Source organism: Lineus longissimus, chromosome 5, assembly GCF_910592395.1.
Source record: "Lineus longissimus chromosome 5, tnLinLong1.2, whole genome shotgun sequence".
Classification (NCBI taxonomy): Eukaryota; Metazoa; Nemertea; class Pilidiophora; order Heteronemertea; family Lineidae; genus Lineus; species Lineus longissimus.
This window is the reverse complement of record NC_088312.1, coordinates 8,561,379-8,585,769: the sequence shown is the minus strand read 5'-3', so window position 1 is coordinate 8,585,769 and position 24,391 is coordinate 8,561,379. Positions and strand designations below refer to the sequence as shown.

At 40.9% G+C, this 24,391-nt stretch overlaps 1 protein-coding gene and 1 long non-coding RNA gene across 4 annotated transcripts; one reads left to right on the top strand and one right to left on the bottom strand.

Moving 5' to 3' along the window:
• Positions 1–1,501: 1,501 nt before the first annotated feature.
• LOC135488829 (uncharacterized) lies at positions 1,502–3,749 on the bottom strand. The gene is made up of 4 exons (XR_010447050.1): positions 3,714–3,749; positions 3,244–3,493; positions 2,169–2,368; positions 1,502–1,720 (listed from the first exon to the last, which is right to left on the bottom strand). It is a non-coding gene; the product is annotated as an uncharacterized LOC135488829 (long non-coding RNA).
• A 5,113-nt stretch (positions 3,750–8,862) lies between these two features.
• LOC135487998 (Golgi-associated PDZ and coiled-coil motif-containing protein-like) lies at positions 8,863–24,063 on the top strand. 3 transcript variants are annotated; one of them, XM_064772334.1, is made up of 10 exons: positions 8,863–9,080; positions 13,117–13,284; positions 14,014–14,189; positions 15,949–16,114; positions 16,487–16,582; positions 16,966–17,130; positions 17,532–17,623; positions 18,035–18,208; positions 19,348–19,364; positions 20,812–20,951. In XM_064772334.1, the coding sequence occupies exons 1-9, from the start codon at positions 8,868–8,870 to the stop codon at positions 19,361–19,363; spliced, it is 1,266 nt and encodes a 421-aa protein (XP_064628404.1). In that variant the 5' UTR covers positions 8,863–8,867; the 3' UTR covers position 19,364; positions 20,812–20,951. The 3 variants fall into 3 exon arrangements, with proteins under 3 accessions (XP_064628404.1, XP_064628403.1, XP_064628402.1); XM_064772333.1 differs by lacking the exon at positions 19,348–19,364 and adding an exon at positions 18,753–18,794 and having other exon boundaries at positions 20,812–20,894; XM_064772332.1 differs by lacking the exon at positions 19,348–19,364 and having other exon boundaries at positions 20,812–24,063.
• Positions 24,064–24,391: the final 328 nt, after the last annotated feature.

The window sequence follows — 24,391 nt, the reverse complement described above, 5'->3', positions numbered from 1 at the left end:
CTGCACATAACTACTGGTATGCAGATATGTCAGCGAGGCAGACAAGACCTGAACACTGCCACTGCTTCACAAGTGTAGCACTGGTATTGCTTCAAAGCAAAACTTAATTATACATATAATCACTGGTGTGCAGATTTGCCCGCGAGGCAGAAAAGACCTGAAGACAGCCACTGCTTTAGGAGTGTAGCAACGATATTGCTTCAAAGCAAAAATGATGTTTGCACATGATTACTGGTATGCAGATGTGCCTGTTCGACAAAAAGTCCCCTGAACACTACCAAGCAACACTAATTTACAATTGACATGAAAGAGTATACAGTTTGAGGGAAAGCCACATAACTATCAGATAATTGCCCTCTGGACTAGTGACAATCAGACTGGTCTGAAATTCTCATTATCGACCACTCCTCAGTGGAAATGAATCCAACAAAAAATGGGGTCATTGTATACAGTGGTACTGTATTACCCCGATGAGAAGCACTTTACTGATGTCCCCCACTCTCAACTAAGATATTTGTGCGTGTACCGGTTTGACTACGGGCTGAAGTTGACGATGTACTCCTGACGGAGCCATTGGGTGCTTCGCCCGCTCATTGACCGAGGCATGGTGACCTGGAGACAGTGACCGGATTAGCACTAGCTGGTCGAGGGACATTTCACAGGGCGTCAATTCGCAACTTCTCATCATTTTTAAGGCACGACCCATTCACGTGGACCAAGTTTTACCCGTCAACCTACTCCTTACGTAGCGTGGGGTACCAACCCACCGCAGATTCAGGAGTGTGCAATGGTTGCCGAATATCCTACACCCAATTGTGCTGCCCATTCGCAATAGGTTTAACCACCGTCATGCGCCCCTGACATCGCCATCTCTCAGACGGTAAACAGGCAATGGTGCAATCTGGCTGCAAAATTTTCCCAGAGGGGCGGGATTATGATTATTTCAGACCGATCAGAGTGTCACAAGTTCAGAACGAAATCACCCGACAGTTATATGGAGTTGCACCAAAATGCAGACTCTTTATTTCATTTGTAAATAGGCATCGATTATTTTTGTTACATTCAATGGACCCAGTCCTACAATCTCAGGAAGAGCCAAGTCTGCACATATTTACTGGTATGCAGATTTGCCCGCGAGGCAGAAAAGACCTGAGCATTGCCACCGCTTTAGGAGTGTAGCAACAATATTGCTTCAAAGCAAGAAATGAATCTGCACATATTTACTGGTATGCAGATATGCCAGCAAGGCATGATCAAAACCTTCGTAAGCCCTTGATGAGCAACTAATTTATAAAATCATAAACAGGATTTATCTTACAACTGTACTGCTCCAATGAGAGAGCCAAGTCGGACGGACGGACAAACCTGATAAAAACAATATATCCGAACTTTTCCGAAATTGCGGATATAATGAATTACAAATCTGTGTATGTATCCTTCAACAGTGAAAACTAACACTAAAACTAACTAACAAGTAATCTAAACCACTGTCTTTCTCTGCACCCAGGATAAATGGTTTCCAGGCTATCCAATAGGAGTACGCCATAATCCTGAGGAATTTAGGTATAATTTCTAAACCTTTAGGCCTACAATGTCATTCTTGGCTGAAAAAGTAAATCTTCAGGTATTTTCGGCACCACTCAGTTCTTCTTGATATTCTCCATGTTTACAATGTCCTGCATGGACTGAATCATCTGAGGATGTAACTGGTGAACCAAAGCTGTAATAATGATAAGGACTGAATGTGAGTAAAGGAAAAAGATGTTTGAGCACAGTTTTCTGTCCAGTGATTTCAACGATCTCCTCTTGCACTCATTTAACTGTGGTGTTTCCCACGACCACGTTTAACCCAGGCAGGCTGTAAAGCCAAGTGGTCTACACGCAATAGATGATTGAGCCTCTCTTGATCAGGGACAGGGACTTTGATCCAAATTGGCCGATCTTATCAAATACGCTCTTACTATTCATTCTTAAACTTTCAATTAAAGACAGCCACTTAAAGATGACAATAAAATGATTGTGGACATTACAATATATGACGGAATGATGTCATCAAATATTTATATCCTTGGCAAGGACTGGAAATGCTGTCACACCATCCTTGAATTCTACTGCTTCCCATTTATCCCAGCAAAGAAACTGTGGATACCCTTGATCATGCACATTACCATAGATGATAGACGTCTTTTCCATTCAGAATGGAGGGGCCCTATCGTGTTCAGCTGATCCAAAGGAAAAGGATAGTTCTTCGAAGACAAAGACATTTGAACTTGCAACTCTTAGTTGACGTGATCCGTGTCCATAACCCAGCTTGTTTACGAGAGATGTCACGGCGCTCTACCAGACTCAATCACCAGTGGTTTTCACGCTGAAAATCAGACAATAGTACTTTTGTTGAGGATTTCTTCTACAAAGACAGAGTTTTTAGAAATAGCACCATTAAAGGCCTCTGGCTTTACTAAGAGGAGGTTGTCAAATGCAAAAGGACATCGTACGGTGATTGCAGTTCTCTCTGGAACCTTATTCGCCAGGAACTTGCCAGCACTACAGACTAACAACTGTTCAGAATGTACAACAGGACAACACTTGACCTGAGTGCTATGACTAAAATCATATTATAAACTTTTTGACTTATTATTCTCGTCATTCTGGATATACTTGCTTTCTTTCTGATAGGCTACTGTTTAATCTATCATGCACACAGATTCACATTGCACACCAACCGCGTATTTCAAGATTGGTTGTCCTTGCAACAACATTGTAGATTCCTTCATAATTTTCTCCAGTCAGATTTTGCTGCGGTCAGCTGATCACAATGAAATCTTGTTAGCAGTGTGTTAAAAGTGCTCAACTCAATGTCTCATCTCCTGGTGTGTAGGAAGGTCAATGGAATAACCGCCTAAGTCAAACCTAGGACAGAGGCAGATTTACCTGATCTTCCGAGTTTCTGTTTGTTTTCCTGGATTTTATGGCTGGAGCTAGGGGGCTGCCTAGGGGCCCGAACGAGACTTGCTCTGAGAAAAATTTGGATGGATGAGGACATTGAGGCTAAAATAGAAGGGGTAAGGAGAAACCTGCCCGTTTTGTTCTCATTATTCTCCATTCCAGTCATGGAAGGGTTGACCTTGACCCGTCAGAGCAGCTACCCTTATCGTCCGTAGATGGCGCTATTTATATAACGATGCCAGTAGGAACAGTTATATCGTTGGTGTCAATACAGGGTAGTGTGAGGGGCATGTTTACCATTGGGTGAGGGGCCGATATACTGGGCACGATTCACGGAAAACGGTCTGAAAAATGCTTTACTTGTGAACACGGCTTCTGTCAGAATGGTGGCAGATGTATCTACTGTCCTCACTCGGTCGTTCATAAGTCTTCCTTTGGTGCTGTCCTTGGTGACCACACCGTCTCTCATCCCAATCTTGTGGCTTCTACTCTGTAACGTCATAACGCATCCCTCTGGGTCAACTATGATCATGGTCTACATCACGGCCTGGAAAAGGGGTACAATTCTCATTGTATAAAACTTTGCTGAATTTCGTGACATTTTGAGAACACAATATGGAGAGTTAGCTATTGTTTTTTTGTTCAGAAACAAATTTTTGTCATTTTCGACAGCAAACAGTCCCAATCCGGTGAAGACATAAATTCCCTCAAGTTTGTGACTCCTGGAACTTCTTGCATGGCTTATGCTCAGCTAGAACCTTACCTACCAGATATGCTTGGCTCCAATTTCTCCCCAAACAGTCGTTCACGTTGTCGCAGCTTGCCAGCACCATCCTGGACAGTCGCTGTCTCCAGCTCTGCTGCTTATTTGTCTTCAATGTTGATCCTGCAGAAGTAAACCATTTTGTTGATAACAAGGAATAGGACAATATAATTTTCTGCTACAGGAGTGGTCCTATAGGGTAATAGCCCAGCAAAGGGCTGCATCCCTGTCCTATCAGTATCAAAATAAAATCTCACATACCAACTGACCATCTTAGTTTGGCCCCAGATGTGGTCTTCTCTTGCTCGTATGAAGTCCAATTTTCCAGTCTTTTCCATTCTGCATTTGACTGCGACTGAAGTACACCTGCCCCGTCTCTTTTGGTGCACAACAGATCTCTAGTGTCATTATCCTTTGCCAGATTGGCAATTCATAGACAGATATATTCCGAAATTATGAGGTGTGATGATGGGAACGAGGCTGGTACTCACAGCCTTGCCTGATATTGAAAGAACAGGAGGTAGCTAGAAAGAAATTTAAGACTGTGGAATATTTCAATGAGGAAACGGACACTTAGATTTTTTACCTCTATAAGTTCACAATATGAATTCATCCTTCCTAGAAATTGGGGATGGCGCTGAGGTGAAATGAATCAATTGCTCAGCACTTTTCACTACACAAGGAGAAACATATCTGGTGACGCGGTCTGCAATAAAACAAATAAAATCAAAGTTTAGGTGATATTGAAAGGAATCTGACCAGTCACTGTCACCACCAGAAACCAGATGTCCAATGACAGAGTCTCTCCAAGCCAATAAACACAATTAGCGTGGCATAAAAAAGTCCGGGGAAAATGTGTGCATCCCGCCTTGATGGGAAGAGAAATACTCCCTGGAGAATAACCTTAGTATCAAAGCCCAGAGCAAACGCTGAAGACAAAAGAGAACATCCAGTAGCTTCTACATGTATCCCTCAACTCTATGGGATACTTCTTCTGTACCAAGTCCGTCTTTGACATTCCACCCGGGAAGGAGGAAAGAATTCAATTTCGAATAAATTCAAACATTTACCTTGATTTGATGTCCTAGATATTGCTTTGTCTTGCTTGCCCAAAAGGATGGCGGTTAGGTAAATTGAATCCATAGCTCAGTTCTTGCCATTATTCTTGTTTGAGAACAACATCTTTGGCCAGGCTGTCTGCAGCAAAACAATTTATTCAAGTTTTTAAAAGATGAATATCAAGGTGTTTCTGAGAAAGCAGTGGTAACATCCAGAAGTTTCTGCAGCATGCAATCTCTGAAGGAATCTACAGTGGAACCCCGGTCGGCGACCAAGAATTGCTGGACCTGAATGGTTTCCTCCCTTTTTACCATTAGGCCACCAGTAACATGACCACCCCAGTACCCAGACCATGACCACTGGATTGGGTGGTCCCAATGACCAAATTCACCCCTCTAACCTGACCAAAGGGCCTATGTAATCGGTCGCGACCGCGTCTCCAATTAACCCAGCAATGAACACCTCGGCGCAAAGCTCTCTCTTGATTATTTTAACACCACGGACAGTGGCTATCAAAATCATGAGAATCCATATCAAAACTTTTGTACAGGCAGTTACTATCAGTTGAAAACTAATATGAAAAGTCAAGGACTTAGTGCGCCCCCCATTAGGGGTGTTTTGGTAAAACAAGCCACTGTTGTATATAATTGTAAATCAACTGTTTTTACTAATGTTTTTATCTAATCAATTTATCACTGTTTTTTTCATCATTCAGCCCTGTCAGTGTTAGACATGCTGGGTACCAACAGCAAAAATTCACGTGATTTGCATTAAGTCAGGCAGCATTTACCACCGAACACATTGGAGCATTCTAACATGTGGAATGATGAGAACTGAAAAGACAAATGCTGCCACGATTTCTGTTAAGAAATTTATTGCGGCAAATTTGTCATGCTACAGATGAAAAAAAGTTTTAAGTCCAAATATTTTTTTCACTTGTTTTTTTCACAAAATGAAGAAACAACATCAGTCCCGAACTTTTTTTCGGATTTGAAAATTATTCAGAATTTTGGACTAATGAAAAATTCAACTCTGAACTATGAAATGATTTCGGAGTCCAAATATTTTGTTCACTTGTTTTTTTCTGCTCAAAATGAAGAAACCTCATCAGTCCCAAACTTTTTTCGGATTTCAAAATTTTTCAGAATTTTGAACTTATGAAGCATTGAACTCTCAAGGATGAAAAGATTTCTGAGTCCAAATATTTTTTTCACTTGTTTTTTTCTGCTCAAAACGAAGAAACATCATCAGCCCCCCCCCCCCCCCCAAAAAAAATGTTGGCTTTGAAAATGTTTCAGAATTTTGAACTTGTGAAAAATTCAACTCTGAAGGATGAAAATATTTCAGCGTCCAAATATTTTTTCACTTGTTTTTTTTCTGCTCAAAATGAAGAAACATCACCAGCCCCCAAAAAATTTTGTCCCTGGATTTTTAACTTCACTAACGCGACCATTCAACCTCAGTCCCATCAGTGGTCGTGTTACTGGGGTTCCACTGTAATTGTCCGCATTTATATGAGACACCAGTGGCAGAGTGGCCACTCAGAATGGCAGCTCAAGGTAAAATGTCATCAAGCTCATTTAGAAGAAAGCATGCAATGCATTTGTTTCAATTTAATAATTTGCCAAAATTTGCATGAAAAACCCATTGTTGGTGTCCAGACCGTTTAGGGGAGACAATTTGGCCCCTGCTGCCTCCCAAGATTCAAATCCAAGGCAAGGGTTTGTTTACAAACAGAGGTATACAATGCTGTACAAAAAATTCACCGGAGGAATTCAGTAATTTACTTAGTTTGAGTCAAATGAGTGGTGAAAACATGTTTTTAACCGTAATTATGCCTCAAAGTTTAAATTTATCTGTTTTAGACTCTGAATAAGGAGGAAAATGATCACAAAAAGTTGAGAACATTTGGTCACATGGGTCAACGTATTTGGGGCACAGGCTTTTAGGGTGAGGGAGAGTCAGTGGGGGGGAGGGGGAGGAGGGGGGGGGGGTAGAACAGATCAGGTAGAACCTTGGGGTTTATCCAAACTTGAAGAGAAAAAGTGCTTTCTGCAGCCCCCCCCCCCCCCCCCCGCTAGAATATGTCCTCCTCCCCACCACCCAATTCTCCCCTGCTAGACCCTGTTCCCGCGAAAATAAAATGTCAAATATCCACAGTCAATGCATGTTGTTCATGCATACAGCAAACACCTAGTTCGCAGTGCATGCAACATGTGCAAAAATGGCCGCCGAAACAAGTATTCAGTTATCGTACTGGACTGGTCTGTTTCAACATGATTTTCGCCATCAAAAATGGTAAATACTTCCACGTAATTCAGTTTATCAGATGCAGAATTACACAAACAACAAGAATACTTGACTCCGGCACTTCGATGAGTATCATGGAACACAGAATCGGATGTTATTTGTTGAAAAAATCAGTGCGCAGGTGTGGCCGGAACGCCGCCATCATAAAATTTTTGGCCAACCGCACAAAACTCCTTATCATTACCCCGAAAACGCAAGAAACGAAAAAAAATCGGAATATGAATGAGCTGCGATACCTAATCTATGAACTTACCATCTAAAGGTTGTATTTATTCGCGAAAAAGTGGTAAAAATTAAAGAATTCAACGGAGAAATTTTGGAACACGAAGCCGCCGCGCCGGAAAATTTTCCACGAGGTCAGACGATCGTGTGATTACGTCACATCGGGCAATCATGAGGAGCATTTTTTCGGCGGCAATTCTATTCAATTAAAATTTTTCATATTTCATTTCAATTCGCACAAAACTCCGTTCATTGCCCCGAAAACACAAGAAACGAAAAAAAATCGGAATATGAATGAGCTACGATACCTTATCTATGAACTTACCATCTAAAGGTTGTCTTTATTCGCGAAAACGTGGTAAAAATCAAAGAATTAAACGGAGAAAATTTGGAACACGAAAGCCGCCGCGCCGGAAATTTTCCACGAGGTCTGACGATCGTGTGATTACGTCATATCGGGCGAACATGCGGAGCTTTTTTTCGGCGGAAATTGAAAAAAATCCTGTGCATACATCAGGCATTAAATTTCTTTTCCTGGTAATTTTTTCTGGCATCTTTCCGAATTCAGCATAATATTCCGAAAAAATTTTGAGATCGTCTTTCAGCGTATTTCATCAATGAATAGCGGGACGAACAGTTGGTTGAGACAATGTCTTTCATGATAGGCCTAAGCTGAATGTGTTTGCTACAAATGACGCTAGTTCTTGGTTAATTCTCTCCGAGCCCGCCCAGTCAACATGAGAGACACAGTAATGAGGTTCTCATCATGAGGAAACAAGGCATCTCCGGCCTAGACTCGACTATATATGCCGTCCTTTTCGTCATCCAAATCGACCGTCTTTCCTACGGGCGAGAGGGCGTCCCCGGAATTAAAAATCCGCGAGCTTGGTTTTGATGCTAATTTCCTTGATCTCGTATAGCCATGGGTTTTCCATGGGAATTCCAAGCTTGGACTCCGAGGGATCAGTTCTTACGACATGCCGATTTATCGGCGGTGAATATCAGTCCTTAAGTCTCCTCCTTTCATGGATATACGCACAGACGGTGGGTCGGCATGTTCTTACCGATAAATACGACCAGCGCAACTGATACCGAAATGACGACCGACACAACTATAACTCGTAATACTATTATCAACCCGGCACAACTGTAATTACTGATGATGACGATGACTGCACCCATAATTGTCCTCATGGAATGTAACAAATACTCCTTAGTAGTCCTTGACCTGCTGGCGAAAGTAGAAAACTCCACCAACCATGCACCAACAAGAGAGAAACATCAGTAGGCCTAATGAACTTCACCTTGGCTGAAAGCCTTCGACCCATTCTTCGCCCCAGCAGGGAGTTGAAAGAATTCCCTGGTCCCAGGGCACAGACCTTTGAAGTCGTGGTGGCTCTTGATCGAGTTTACAGTTACCTGTACAGTCCTTTAAATTTTCGTCTCTTCTACTTTCAAGAAGCACCACAGCTACTCTCCGCGCATTGAATTTACTGTACATTTTGCGTGTGTTTACGTACATTTCGGGTCAATGCCTGCAGCCAAAATTGTCCACACAAGCATCAAAATGGCTGCCACCTTGTCATTTCGTTGGTTAGAAATCCTGGAAAAAGAGTTTGATAAGGCGTTCGTGGATTTAGATTTACTTTTGGGAGAGATAGATCCCGATCAGTGCGAGCTAACGTACGATGGGAGACAGAAAATGACGGCGCTGAGCGCCGCGTTTGCCCAACTTTGCCATAAAGCCCAGACCATTTTCCAGGGAAATGTAAAATTGGAGGTGAGCTTTTCTTCTGATGCACTCTGCCATGTCTCAGCTTGTCTGGTCAGCAGGTCATGTGTAGTGCAGTGATCATCTTCTCATTAATGTCTTGTTTTTTTCTCTGTCTGTATATTCTGAAGGTGTAGGTTGCCCAACTGTTGCATGGATGGCTATGGTAATAATGTGAAATGATTGGATTGAGGGAAGGATTGACAACGACAATGGCAATGGCAACACCATCATCTTCATCATTCATCCCACGGGCCGGGATTGGAGCACGCTACCGGCAGTGGCATCTTGGCTGGGCTGGCGCTACTGTCCTGCATGCAAGCAGTTCACTTTTTCATGGCAAGTGTGGACGTTGTCATGCTAGAAGTAGTGGAGAGGCTCGTGGAGAGTACCGTGTCAATTTCACTGTTAGTGTTGGTGTCATACTGATGCAGTGATGACTGCTGTTGCAAGTTGATCAAAAAGAAGGAGTAATATCATCATCAGCTTTGGCGACCGACTGCTCATGATTTGACTTGATGATGTTGATGTTTGTCGTGTGCATTGATGCCGATATGCTGAGCAGAGAAACACATTTGGGCATGTTCAAATGCTTGCAAATGCCATGAGGCATGATGTCCAGGTTTATAAAAGAGTTCATGTTTTCAGGTATAACATGTCACTTTTCACTTGTTATGGTTTCTTTTTCATATGATTCAAAACATATGACCTGGAAAGTAAAACACCTCGACTAGAAACAAAATTGTTGCACATTGACATAATTGCCTTTCGTTATTGCCGTTAAGGCTACCAGTATAGACTATGTACATGTACCATTATCTTTTACGCCTACGGTATGTTGATTGAGGGAGAGTCAAACTGAGAGTAAATTGCTTTATTAATTCTCCATACATGTGATACAATTGTATGCTGTGTACACACTATTTTGTGTGAAGAGTTTGAAGTGTGTTGTTTGGTCCACAGCTGGCATAGTTATTCCAGTGTGGTCATATGACAAAGACTTCAGCGATATAGAATAAAATGTAGTTTGGCCTTCACAAAGGGCTTCTATGAAGCCTGTTGTATTGGAAGGGCCTTTGAATCTGGAGTGTCTTGTCATGAGGATGCCAGCCAGGCCCAGGGAACAATGAGTAACCCAGGCAGAGGTAGTGGCTCAGACAAGAGCGAGATGGGAACCAAGGGACTTTGAAGTAAAGTTTCCTGGTATATGACGAGCAAAAAAATGCAAATCTTGCATTTTTAGTGGTCATTGCACAGCAGGAGACTGGTTGAGTAGTGTTCATGCATTTTGGTTGGTCATTGTACAGCGGAGGCCGGGTATTATCTTATCTTAACATTCAATGGAACCTATATGCACCTTAACAGACACCTCTCTTGTTTCTCATCGAGAGATCCATTTACTGCACTGCATATCCTTGCTGTATTTCATGTACTAATGTCATGCTTGATATCAAGTGTGGCCGTCAATATTTATTTCTCTCATGTTTAGAGTAAATTATAGTTATTCTCAAAGGTGCCACGGTAATCCACTTCAGTTATTGGGTTGGGCGCACATGGTGATGAGTTCAACTGTCGATTACAGCCTTCATGTAAATCACGACTGCTTGTTCTGTTGGTATCATGCTCAATGCATTGCCGATGAATGAAAGTTGCTAAAGTTGGTGCAAGCACCTTCGGCTTCAGACATACAAATGTAAGGAGAATGAATAATGCACAATTTTCTTTGATGTGCGAATGTACATGTATGATGCTAAATAGAATTATACGACATTGTTGTGTTTTTTCAAGCAGTGTGTTATGTCTCATCTTTGCTTTGTTGCACCGAAATACATCTATGTCTATCGTCTGACATTTCAGTGCCAAGTCAGCCTGTAACATACGTATTGGCCAATGGTTGCCATGGTTTTCACTGTATTTCTTAGCCATTTTGTTATGGATACTATCTTCTTTTCATGATGATTGAGTCAGCAGGAAAATAAGCCAATTTTTGTTCAGGTTTTGGCGGTTACCATTGCAATGCGTTCCAATGGATTTTATGGTTTATAGGTGAAATTAGCCAACAGTTATGGCATCAAGCATACCATGTCTTAGTACACAATTATTACATGCCAATGTTCCATCAAGTGTAATTGGCCGTTCTACGTGTAACTGTCGGTTTTTACTGTCCGGAGGCAGTCGACCAGCCTTGTCCTGCTTAACCACTAAAGCTAATGGTTTGACCCCTTTGACCACCCCAATTTTAACTTACACAAAAAGAACTCACAAAATATGTCTGTACAACAGTTTTTGTATTTTTTACAACCTTTTAAAACATGCTTTGTGAATACGAACTAATAAGCTACACATTCCAGTTGTCTATAACCCTGGGGCTTCCTCACTACTCTTTAACCATCCAAACTTTATGTAGGGCCCTAATGTCAATGACCATTATCTCTGAAATTGACTTTTCTTGTTTCCCAATCCCATTCTGTCCCTTAGTCATAATATTTTAGCTTCTGCGTGGGTCAAGGCCCATTAGGAAGGTTTCCCCCTGAGGGTTTAAGACCTGGAAGTTTTACTCAAGTCACAAATGAGACACCACTGGCTTTCACTCATGAGTCCTTGGCAAAATTGAAACATTGGCTGCTGTCGCATTGAGGTCCTGGGTTCAGTCCCTGCGTGGTCCCTGCACACTCAGACTCTTCGTCAGTGTAGCATTCCTTCGAGTTGCCTGGTTTCCTCTTACAGTACATATTGCCAAAACATTGTCTACAGGGCCAATAATGAGCCAAGTTAGCTTTTGTGCTCTACACTAGCTTCACCAATCTGTGACCGCTTTGATAATTACTACAAAATTGACCCGAGAGACCAAGCCCAAATTGATGTCATGACATGATGTCTATCTGACAACTTGGTGTCCGTCTTCAACCCATTGTCTAAATGTGATGAATGGCTTGGAAGGGCCATATGCATCATCATATCTCCAGTCCCATATTGGAGATTTGATAACAAGCTGTCATAGAGCGGTGAAGTCTTTCTCTGCGTCCAATACAGAAGCCTGGTCTGTAATATGAAACAAGTGTTTTGCCCGAAGCACCGGATATACACAACGGTGTCCTGATGCCTATCTTTATGGCTCGAGGTGAGATAGATGATCCTGACAGATTTCTGATAATGGTATGAAAATGGCAAGAATAATGCATGCTTGTATTCGGTCAAGATATAGTGCTTTGCACTGACCAGGCTCTGTACCAAAGCCCTTCTCCGCAACTGTCACTATTAATATTATAGGTTTCCGCAGAGGCACTTGGGTATCTGTGGATGCCATCATTTCCTTGCACACCAGAGCTCAACCTGTGAAGGGAAAAAGAGCTGACCAGGTTGATTCAGGCACAAAACTAGTACTCTACCTCGCTCCTTATCAATAACCATAAAAAGGATCCAACAATTATTGAAGCAATCATTGCTTATCCAAGGGAAATGATGAGGAAATGATAGCATTGATTCATTGATTTTCACTTTGGGAGATGACTTCTTGTGAATGCTGTGTCCTTTGATGACAATGATGATAATATTAGATACAGCTTTGGGTATTGGTTGTTCAGTTGATGGTCTGCATCGATCATATTTGTGGATTGGCTGTTCATTACAAACGAATGTATGACTGTACCAACCATGCTGTCAGCTCTTGATTCCTGTTTGTTTTGCTGCATAATGGTGTCTACAGTGCTATAACGAGTATGCTTGCTACTACTACTACTTAGACCCATGACCTAAGGTCGTAGGGGCCCCATGGCAGCTGGCAGCAGTGATGCATGCCCAAGTAGAATCTGTTTTCGGCCTTCTGGATAAGTTGAGGTGTTGTGAGGCCGATCCACTCTTTGATGTTTAGTGTAAATGTGTGATTGGAAAGTGGCTGTGAAATGAATGGTTGAATTGAAATTGACATGGGTGCATTGAGTATACAGTTCATGTCACGTAAAATCTGGTCCACGGGGCTTCTGAGTCCTGATTTGGAAATTACACCACAATTCTAACATAGAATTTCAATCTTGACTCCTTTCAGGCTCAGATAGTCGACATGCGACAGGACACTGTCGAGGTGCGGGCAACCAAAAGTATCCTTGAGAAGGAAGTCCACAACTTACTGCTGCAGTTACACCAAGCCCAGCTCCAGCTTCATCAGAAGTCAGGCCATGTCGACGTGGACTCTGAAACGATACAGAGGAGATTGGTAAGTGCATTGATTCATATTGAAAGTGCAGGGATATTGGGTGAAGCTACATGTACTTGATTTTGAACTGAATTTAGTCATGGATTCCTTGGTGGTCGATATCTCCTTGGATGCTGGCTGGTCTGAAGATTTTGTAGTAGAGTGGTAGTTAGATCTGATGAACTCCCCTTGCAGCCCATGAAAACATTCACAGAACGATATGCTGTACATTTTGCAGGAAGAAACATCATCTGCTTGTCCAAATTTGGTACGTGATTGCATGGATGGTCGATGTCTTCACGACACCACCAAATATCACTCTATGTTTTCTTCACTGGATCTTGTGATGTGTTTGTTTTTTTTAGTCAGGAGATAGAAAGGGGTCTTAGTTAGAGAGAAGAAAGATGTCATCATTTAATGATATTGCATTTTCTTTGTGCTTTGATGATTAATTGACTTGATTCATCAAATTGACTACACTTGTTCTAGGCCACAGTAGACTCGCCAGAGAAATATTTTTGCAAGAAATTTCATCGGGGTGAAAGGCATTTCTTGGGTTCCTTTCACCCCTCTACTCTATTTCATCAAAAGAGCCTGGCAAGTCTATTGTCGCCATAACTGGCGTATTCAATTTGATGATCCAGTGTATCTCCACTGCATTTAAGAAACAATCGCATGAATCTATGATTTCATTGCATCTACCTCAGCAATACAAAGAAAGGACATTTTCATGTTGTGTTATACTTTCAGGGAGAGGAAATAGAAAAAAGAAAAACTAATGCCATTTCTGAGGCCCGTATTGAAGCAGAATTGAAAGAGTTACGGAAGGAGAACCAGGAATTAAGACAGTATATACTAGCATTACAAGGAGAAGTGTATGGTGCAAGACTAGCTGCTAAATATCTCGATAAAGAATTAGCGGGAAGGTGAGTGATTCTAATTTTCCTATAAGTACTTAATGGTCATAAGGTGGTCATATTATGAGTAGGCATACTATTGTTGAGGCTATTTCTTCTCTCCTTTTTGGCATTAGCTCAGATACATAAATCCATTCGGTTTATGATGAAGTCAAGAGACTGTTGTTGCTTTCCTTGAGTCTGCAGTCTGTCATAATTCGGTCAAAATCTCTAGTCTGATATAATACGTCCAATCATTGGTAATGCTTTCCCGGTTCAAGTGATCCAATACCGATTAAATATGATGGATTTGGTAAGGTTTGACGATAAGCTGTATGAGCTACGGTCCAAATCATATTGAGTCTGTAACCCAATATTCTATTCTCGAGGTTCTTTCACAATCAGATTATTTCTTACTGCGATTGGATTTCCTGTCAGCTTGCTGCGAGAACACATTAGGTCTGAATGCATGGAGCTGTAGAATTAGGAACCAAGACAATTGAAAGCGAGATATTTGCTGAGATCTGGTTAGCTGTAGCTTATGTTGGCACCATTCCCGAGGTAGATGTTCAGTTTCAGGCTCTGTATTGCATATCTGATTGTCTCCGTTGGAAATGACGTTGGAAGCACCACGGCCATGGATCCATTGGCAGCAAAACAAGCTGTCAAATTTGGTGGAAAGGTCAACTGCTGCTTTCTTGAATATACTTTAAAAATTGTTGCAAGTTGCCTTGTGTCATGCAATTTCAAGTGAGTCTGATCCCCCGTTTGCCTTTGATTGACAAATAGATCTGATGACAGATCATTCAGAAACTATGTAGGGGTTGTCTAGGGAATTGTTCTTATCGGAGGTTTATCTCTCAGTGTGTTGTGGTTTGATTTATTGAAAATCTGTTATTCAAGAGGCAGACATGCACAGTTGTCAGCTGTCATGGTTAGATTGATTTACTGTGCTTTTGGGTTGTTGAACTACAAGTTGTCAGCTTAGCCTCACTTAGGTCAGTGAAACATTCTTGGTTCATGCTACGAGATTGGTTTGAACATGGTCTAAGATTGGCGTTGATAGTTACTGGTTGGAATAGAGAAGGCCTAAATCTGAGTTGTGTGACTTGATTTGAGAGTTACAAGCCTGGAGCACAATGTGAACAGGATCAGCCATTCCTTATTAGGTCACCAGTGCCAGCAGCTGTTTCAGTAAAGACAGATTCTTTTCTTGGGTGTTGTGTTAGGTCTGTCTGGCTGGACCATGATTCCTGGTCATTGACAATGGTGGACAATGTGGTTCTTGAGTCTCAACTCATGTGTCACATAAATTCAATGGGGCAGGGAACAGATGTGGATTTTATTTATAAAAAGCACTCACATAGTCAGGACAAATTAATCTGTCTACACCTGAAACACACGTTGCTCAACAGATTGCCCTTGATACTTTTCTTTAAAACTGATGGCAGCATAAAACTGTCTGATAAGACTGATACCCTGGAATCCAAGTTCTTCATACCTGAGCCATACTGCCTGAGATGGCTTGAAAACCTCAAGAGTCAAATACAACAATATGTCTTGACTCTGTATTCTTCTGTGGTGTCTGTAACCATGGATACGGAATACAGCAGGCAGAACAGATTAATGCCCACATAGGCTACAATTATAGCGTGATATACAGCAGGCAGTACAGATTAATACAGAGGCTATTGTTGTACCACCTTACCTTACTTGTTACCAACTCTCCTCTAAGTCTATGTTCCTTTTTGCGACTCTTTATCACAAATCAAAAATTTATTTTCTTCAGAATTCAACAGATCCAGCTTCTAGGCCGTGATATGAAAGGCGCCGAACATGATAAGCTATGGAACCAACTAGAAGCTGAGATTCATCTGCATCGGCACAAGACTGTGATCAGGGCGTGTCGGGGTAGGACACCAAATAGACGACGATTACCAATTCCTCCAGGACATGTAAGTGCAGCTTATTTAAAGTTCACTGTTCAAAATAGATGAACGCCAGAGATTTCACAATGGAGCCTCCCTTACCTCTAGCACCCACCTCGGTTAACATGAGGACATCCTCTATATTGAGGACACTGACTTGTTGTTCCTATTCACTTTAACCTCTCTATGTTGACATCTCTCTACTAAGAACAGCATTGTTGGTCCTTAGAGTGTCATCATTTTAGACAGGTTCTACTGTATTTCTGGTCTGACAATAGAAGTTACCTCTGATTGCTCCTTGCCTCCTAAGGTACACAACTGACCTGCAGTTCTTATCAACAGGACTAAAAGGCCTTGCTTCCATTAAATTCATCGAGTTTTTCCCCCTCTTCTTTGCAGGACTTTTCGACACTAAGGAGAAGACAAGGAGTTGGAGAAATCAGGCGTGTAAGACTTGTCAAAGATCCTGAGGAGGGCTTAGGAATGTCCATTACGGTAAGTCACCAAGGCCTGTCTTTACCCTTAAAGGCTCTGTTGGTTCACTCCAACTTGAAAAGGCCTGTAGTGCATTATTGCATTACTGACCTGATGACCATAATATAATGTACACCGCCACTAGTCACCAGTGCAAGTTAGGTGTGTAAACGATGTTCAAATTGTTCAAATGCACTACAAGTATCACAGTTCATTATTACTCCCTTAAAATGGGCCTACTGTGGAGAGAGTACAAAAACTAACAGGCCTACAACTCATGATCTCTTATTAAGGCATGGAGAAATTGGGGTTCCTTCCTAAACTGTGAGTAGGACCATGGACTTTCACAACCTAAAAAAGATATTGCTACTTCTGTTTTTTTCATGACATGTTATTGTTTTCAGGGTGGTAAGGAGCATGGTGTCCCTATCCTGATCTCAGAGATCCACCCAGACCAACCGGCTGAGCGGTGTCAAGGCCTCTACATCGGTGATGCTATATTATCTGTGAATGGCCTCGATCTCAGAAGTGCCAAACACGCCGAGGCAGTATCTATATTATCGCAACAGGTAGGTCCTACTTATATCAGTAGATTTTAAAATGTGGCCGTTTTGGGATAAGTGACATTCGGAAGTCGAAGCTAATTCCATTTTCAACAAAATCCCAACTGTAGAAGCGCAGCCCAAGTGATGTTATAGAATGTTGTTGCTAATCCAACCAGAAGCAGACCCATGAAGACATTGTGGTGGCTCATGTTGCTGTCTTGAAGTCAGAAAGGCCCACTTACATGTAGCATCAAGTTTTACTGCAAAGAACATAAGCAGAGCAAAGTCCAGAGCAGGGACAAATGCCTTGCGCAGGATGGTTCCTGAGGGGGAGAGCTGTGAATACACGCCTGAGGTCTAGCTAAAACTAGTACAAGAATAAGTGTCTTTGATTATTCCTAGTGTTTATCTTTTCTCCACTTCAGCAAGGAGAGATAGAAATGGAGGTCGTGTTTGTGGCTCCAGATGAGGATAGTGATGATGAAAATGCTGAATATGAAGATGACAATGGATTCCGGTAAGATGAGAAAATCACCAGTAACGTCCCATTTCACAACTACTGACATTTCTATGTTAACACACACAAAATACTGCAACATTAGTTCCTTGGTTAAGGTAGCTAACATACTTTTTGGAGAGGTCAGGAACACTATAATACAAAACCCAATCAAGTGGTCAACATGATACTGACCCCCTTGAGTATGATCTTCTTGTTAAGTTTACCTTCATGCTCAGCTTCGCTTCTGTTCTAATGCCATTTCAGCCTGTTTCTTTCAATAGATATGACCTCACTTGATTTCTTCTGCTAAATGGCTTTAAGTTTGTCTCCTAACACGAGGTGACATTTGTAACCCTTATTATGTTGATTCCGCTAAATGGTTTCAGTTCTGTCTCCTAACGTCAGGTGGCGCTTCTATCTCCCTTACAGGTATAGGATGTACGACGATGATTTAGTCAGTGAAAATAGTCAAAGTAGTCAAGGGCAGGGTGGAGGGCAATCGAATGGTGGCCTCTCGCCCGCCAAACACAACAGTTTAGGTAATGATATGATGGCAGCATCGGGGGAACATTCCAGAAATTCAAGTCGTAACACTGCTGCAAGGTGAGTTGGAGGCCATAACTTCGCCAAGGTTATGCCTAGAGTTGTGGCTGTCTGCGCTATGAAGAAAACAACCAAAGTCTATTGGGTACCTATCTACCATAAGCAAAAAGAATTAACTTTTGTCGTCCATTTCCCATCCAAGTTGAAACCAGTTCATAATTGTCTCTTCACGTAAAGTCTGGCTTTTTGACTGACTGCCTTTTGGCAAAGGAAAGTTAAAAAAGCTGTGTAAGAAATAAAAAATCCTTCTTGCAAATTCCTGTTACCAGTAATTATTGAAATATTTTGATGATGTTACTTCCAATCACCATGATCTCTGTATTTAACTAGTGGAGACATAGAGTCTAAATTCCTTAGGTTCTGAACATCATGGGTTGTAATTTTTTCAAATAATTTTTTACTTAAGTTTCACCACTATTTCAATATTTTTTCACCACAACACCACCGCTGTCCAACCCCAAAATTATCAGTTTGTATTTTAACCCGAAAATGGATTTTAAGTTCACCCTGTCTCACTGTCTTCTAAATTTATATTGCACACCAGTCCAAATCTGCTTGAGTTTGTGAGAGAAGCTAGTCTTTGAAGGTAAACGAAATTCAAAAATTGTGTGGCATTCGCTCCTAGGACCGGAACCATACAATGTTGTTTTGGCATGATTGTAACATCGCAGTGGCGTGATTTTCTTAACCCGCGTACAAATGATGAGTTCTAAACCCTGATTAATGATTTTATTAGTTTCTTGAGTTCACATTTCTGTATTTCTTACTGAAAATCTTGATGTGGAGTATTTTCTTTGAATTCTTCTTTCCAGCTGTTGTAGACGTGTCAATGCCTTAAGTTAGTTACTTCACGGAGCCCAAAAATCCAAACATGCAGTGTGGTTATTTCCATACAAAAATAAGCTATAATGTTACACCAATCATAGCGAATTTGAGTGTATTTTTAAAGCCACTCTCGGTAGAAACGGGCCATTCATACCCTTGGCACAATGAACCACAAACTGGCTCAGCCAGAGCTTTCCTTGCTTTGGTTGCATTAGGAGTATCAGCCCCCAGAACAAATCAGTCTTTCCACCTTTGCTGTACACCTCCCTTCCAATAAGTTAATGCTATTTCTACTCCTTCGTTAATTTTGACAGATCCTCCAAACGTTAAGGTACCATGTTTATATCATTACTCTGATTGGCATGCTATGATGATTAGGTGATTTCCTTATAAGTTTTAGTTGCTTTATATCACCTTGGGGGATAAGCTTTTATAAAGTTATGAAACATTTTGAACAGCTTGAAAATGGACTCAATTCCAGCTCGTTAGAGGGTAGCTCTTGATAAGAATTTTTGTGGCCCAGCAACGTTTTAGAATATTGGATGGAAAGTGTTATGTTAGCCAAGGAAAGTTGCATCAGCCACTTCTGTTATGGAGATGCCTTATAAGACTTCTTGACATAGCATCGTTTCAAAACATTTTAAAGGAAGAAGGACTTTATTATAGCTGCCCTCGATTAGATGAACTCATTTAGATCTTCTTAATTCATTGGGTCTGTGCGGAATGGAGACTACTTTTCAAAGCTGTGGCTCTGTCTACCCTCTCCTATGGGTCCTCGATGGGATGTTGCACTGCTTTCTGAAAGTTTAGCCTCCAGGGTGATATCTGTATTTCGAGGATTTTCTTAGTATATTACGTACTGTACCGACTAGGTTTGTTTATTTTGTGAGAGAAACTTAGATAACAGCGTGTACCTATAAAGTGAGAGTTAACTTTGACTTACTGGTAGTCATATTGTCTTGTTGTTCGATCTAGATTTACTAATGATGACACTACAAGTCTAAAATTTATCGTCGAAATGCTAAATTGAATGACATTTTCTGTTGATCAATCAGCTTATCGTCGAAATGCTAAATTGAATGACATTTTCTGTTGATCAACCAGCTTGACTGATTAAAACGTTCTACCTCTATTTCCAATAACGTGGAAAGAATTTTAGAATCTTTATTGAAAATTCCATGAAGCTCCATGAGAAGTTTTTCATGGTACCAGTACCAGTAATGTCTGAACTGCAAAGGTTTTAAACAATTGAATTGAATCCTTTGAGAATGATACTTGAGACTGGTGGTAGGGATTTGCATCTCATTCTGCTATTGTGAGTTGGTGAGGGCTCTCTCCTTGCTTGCATCGTAACTTAAACCTGTTTTCTTTTCAGTATTTGTGGGCAAAGTTTTCAAAGTTTGAATGTTGGGGAAGTTTCGTTGTGGGACATGCGGCCTACACCTTTGGTGATCAGGTGTTATAGTTTGCATTTTCACCCGTCAGTGTATCGGTCAATCAGGGTGGCAGAGATGACTTATGATGAGAGGAAAACTTCATGACCATTTTGGAACATACCGTACATGTAGGGACGAAGTTTGTCTCGTGAGGATATTGTCTTTAAAGGGGGACTCGGCCAGAGGTTGATATCTTTGAATATTAAAAACTTCTTGTAGTTGTACCCTTTGAAAAGTGGCATGTGTGTCGTGCCTGGTGCTAAAGGTCCATACAGGGAGTGTATAACTGTGATAATAATGCTAACTTTATTCTTAAACGTTGTGTCTCCTTTTATCTTCTAGTTTGGAGAATTCACCCCAGCCTCATGAAAAGCACACGCTATCAGCAATCGTATCGAGCAGTGCCAACTTCTCACCGACGAATAAGCCCGACAACACAGCATTGGATAAACCATTGGTTGTTCTAGCCGACCAGGAGGAGGTCTCCCCTGTACCGCTTGTAGATTCGCTCGCTGCACTCTCCGATGTCAATCAGACGTCTGGTGTTATAGATAATGCAGAAGGATCGCCCAGCCAGGAAAACACCACCAGTTGATTTTGATGATCATTTGAGAACATTGGTCTGATTGAAACAAGTTGAGGAATATGTCGAGTCTGTTGTATGCTTCTTGCATGTGATTTATCGAGAGCAAAATGATAGGTAGAATCAAGAATTAATAATGAAGTTTTTCTTAATTCTTGTTCTTGGTGGATTGCAACATTTAAGACTCTCAACAAGTGTTTTTCTCTAGTCCCTTAATACAAGGTGTAGTATTGGTGTTGACTATGTAATTCCTATTCTATTCTTCACTCCTCATGCCAAGTTGCAATGTTTGTCAGTCTGGGTTTCACGACATCTGTGAGTTGCTAGATTTGAATTGGATGAGGATTGGACAAGGAAGGCAGTAACATAATTCCTATTATAGAATGCTTAAGTCTATGTCTATTTTCATCTGTGAAATGGTATAATAAATTGATCTTGGAGACCTCGCAATAGTGTATTGAAATATGCTTGAAGAATCTCTCTCTGTATGTGGGTAGTTAGGAGTCGGTTTCAACTTATGATGACTGGAGTTTCCTATGCATCAATTAATAATCCAGTGTGTAAATTGATGGGTGCATTTCACTCAGTTATGATGAAATGTGCCAAATGCATGCGATGAAGTGAATGTCTGCTGGGTTTATGATAGTGACAAGTGTGCAAATATTTTTGCTGGGTTTTTGTGCAAATTCATTTGTATAATAGTTTAATAGGCAGAAATAGTGCAGTTTTATATTAAAAATATTGTTTTTGATGCAATAGCATGTGCATTCTAGCAGAAAGAACGTCATAATGGCAATGATGTCAAAACTCAGACAAAATTGATGTCATGTCTCTGTTGCACAATACACTACATTGTCTGAGATGGAGTTGTTTTGCATGACAAGGGATGCTACAGGTGACCTGAACTGCAATGTCATCTAGGGTCTGGGTCAAAATTTGAAAAAAAAGACATCCTTTTCTTTACAACACGTATCATGTGCTCACTTGCTATCTTCGATAAGTGACAGCGTTCAGAATGAGTTTAATACTTCTTTCCTTACTGAGTATGATGCATAATTGTATATATTTTTATAAAGGTTATGTAAATAGGTTTGATTTCCCCCAAGGCTGGTCTTGAAAACACTGGTACATTGTCACTCGTACATAGGTGATATAATGTATCGGTGCTTACCAGTTCATTTGAAAGGTAAAATGTACTTCTATGCCTGCTCTTTACCTAAAATAGGATAAGCTAAATCTTTAAATAGCCCAGTCAAGTAAATTTTATTAGTCACAACTTTTCATTGATGTACTTGCCTATTTTCTAATGTAATAAAACCTCACAGCAGTAACATGTAATATGACTCCTTAACTTATGTATACTTCCATCAGTTTGGTTTTTCTAGTCAGTAACTTGATAATGCTGTAGACCCCTTTATTTTGCTGCCCTACATACTTGCAAAAAAACCTATTTTCCGCATTTATTGTGGCAAATGGATGCATTTCCCAAAGATAGAACAATCAAATTGAATGAATTGCTGCCCTTTAATTTTGTGATAGTATACCCTATCGCAAAAATTTTACAAGTTTTAGGCTTGTGTGATAAAGGTGTTTACAGTAAATAGATTATTCATCAGAATCAGCTGCTCTTCAGCCATTCAATGGCTAGTATATATATATATTGCTTTAAGTTATTCTGTTATGCTTATAGTTTGTTCTGTTACTGACATTTTATAGTTTGTGTTTAGGCCAGATGTGTTTTTACATTACCTTTGTATTGTATGCTACATGTATGTCATCTATAAAAAGTTGGCGTCACGCAGGCTTGGATCAAGGTGAAGAATGCCAGTTGCTGGCCCTTATTTGAAAAAGGTCTTCGAAGTGAACCAAGAATTTTAGTAAATAGACTCGAGAAAACCACTTAGTCTTTTAGTGTGGCTACCTAGCCGACTTCAGGCCTTCACATCGTAAGTGTTTTAGCAGTGCTTTTTGATCTAATGTCGTTCGGGGCGTTACGTGGTGAAACTCATGTAAAGCACTTGAGAGAAAATGGCTTTGTTGTAAGGGCATAAAATGCTTTGTCTTGTGAGCATTGATATCGGTATGTCTCACTGTTGCTATATCAAACCATCCCTACTATGAGGGCTTATTGACCTCCAAGTCTTGTACATCGCCATGCCCCTGGAACATGGCCAAAGGAGCCAGAATACTATCAAGGCTAGTCTTCACTGTACATATTTCTAACATTATCACTAAATTTTATACGCTGCCACATTTTTATGCAGATAATGCAGATTTCTTCCCTAACTTCTTTGCTCAACGTAAAGTTGTATCCAGTATTTCCCATTATGCTAAGGTTGTGGTTATTCTTGTCTTCCAGTAGAACTAGAAGTTGGTCATTCTTTATAACTAGATTCGTTGCACATATCAGCTTATCTAAGATAATCAGCTTATCTAAGATAAGGCAACTACAGATTTTATTAGAAGGCATTTCAAGCAACATATAGTAGTAAAACTAAATTGATTTCACAGTACTGTTAACCCAGACAGGAGCCATTGCACCTCCTGCATTGTAATATAGAATGTACCATTACAGAGCTGTGTGCCTATACACCTTTCCAGAAATGGGGCGCTGAGTGTTCGAAATAGTGATGCCATAAGGGGAAACTAGGCCTTATGGTAGAGGGACAAAGGAGGTAGTCATGGTTGACCAACACGCATGAATGCCTTTAATGACGGACAAGGGGGAAAAAGTTAGTTCAAATGCAAGCCACCAATTTCGGGAAGCATGTATAAAGAAAGTTGTGATGGCTCCTGATGGATTTTACAGTAACTCGTGCAGTTTGCATAATGGTGTGGCAACATGGTTATCATTAATATAACAATTATTTATAAAGTTTATTCGTTTTCACTGTCATATAACTCTTGTCATTAAATTGTAATATTTTGCCAAGCTACAGCGTAGCATGTGAACAGATAAATGTAAAATGATGTACATTTGGAACAAAATAAATGTCTCTATTTCTGTGAAATCAGTGTTGAAAGCTATGATTATTTGCAGTTTGTCAAGGGGTACTGGTCATGACCCCTACCTCCTACTGGTGCTAGCATTTGGCAAAGCCTTGGTTGGATGGTGGTGTCAGGTCCAAGTGCACTGAGGACAGCCTATGCATCTTTTAATGTTTTGATCTCTGTGTCTTTTGTAGATTCACTCTATTCAGGTGACAAAAGAACCCACATGTCATTGTCATTCCTCTCTACTCCTGAACAACCTGACATGTATAGTGGCAACCTGCTATGTCCCCTTAGGACAACTAAACCCCCCCCCCCCCACCCTTAGGACACCTAAACTTCAACATC

What these genes read in the sequence shown, in the direction of transcription:
- LOC135487998 (XM_064772332.1), top strand. Translation starts at nt 8,868, where the DNA reads ATGGCTGCCACCTTGTCATTTCGTTGGTTAGAAATCCTGGAAAAAGAG. An exon ending in GCTTAGGAATGTCCATTACG is followed by an intron (nt 16,583 to 16,965) that starts GTAAGTCACCAA and finishes TATTGTTTTCAG; the next exon opens with GGTGGTAAGGAGCATGGTGT. An exon ending in AGTCGTAACACTGCTGCAAG is followed by an intron (nt 18,209 to 20,811) that starts GTGAGTTGGAGG and finishes TTTATCTTCTAG; the next exon opens with TTTGGAGAATTCACCCCAGC.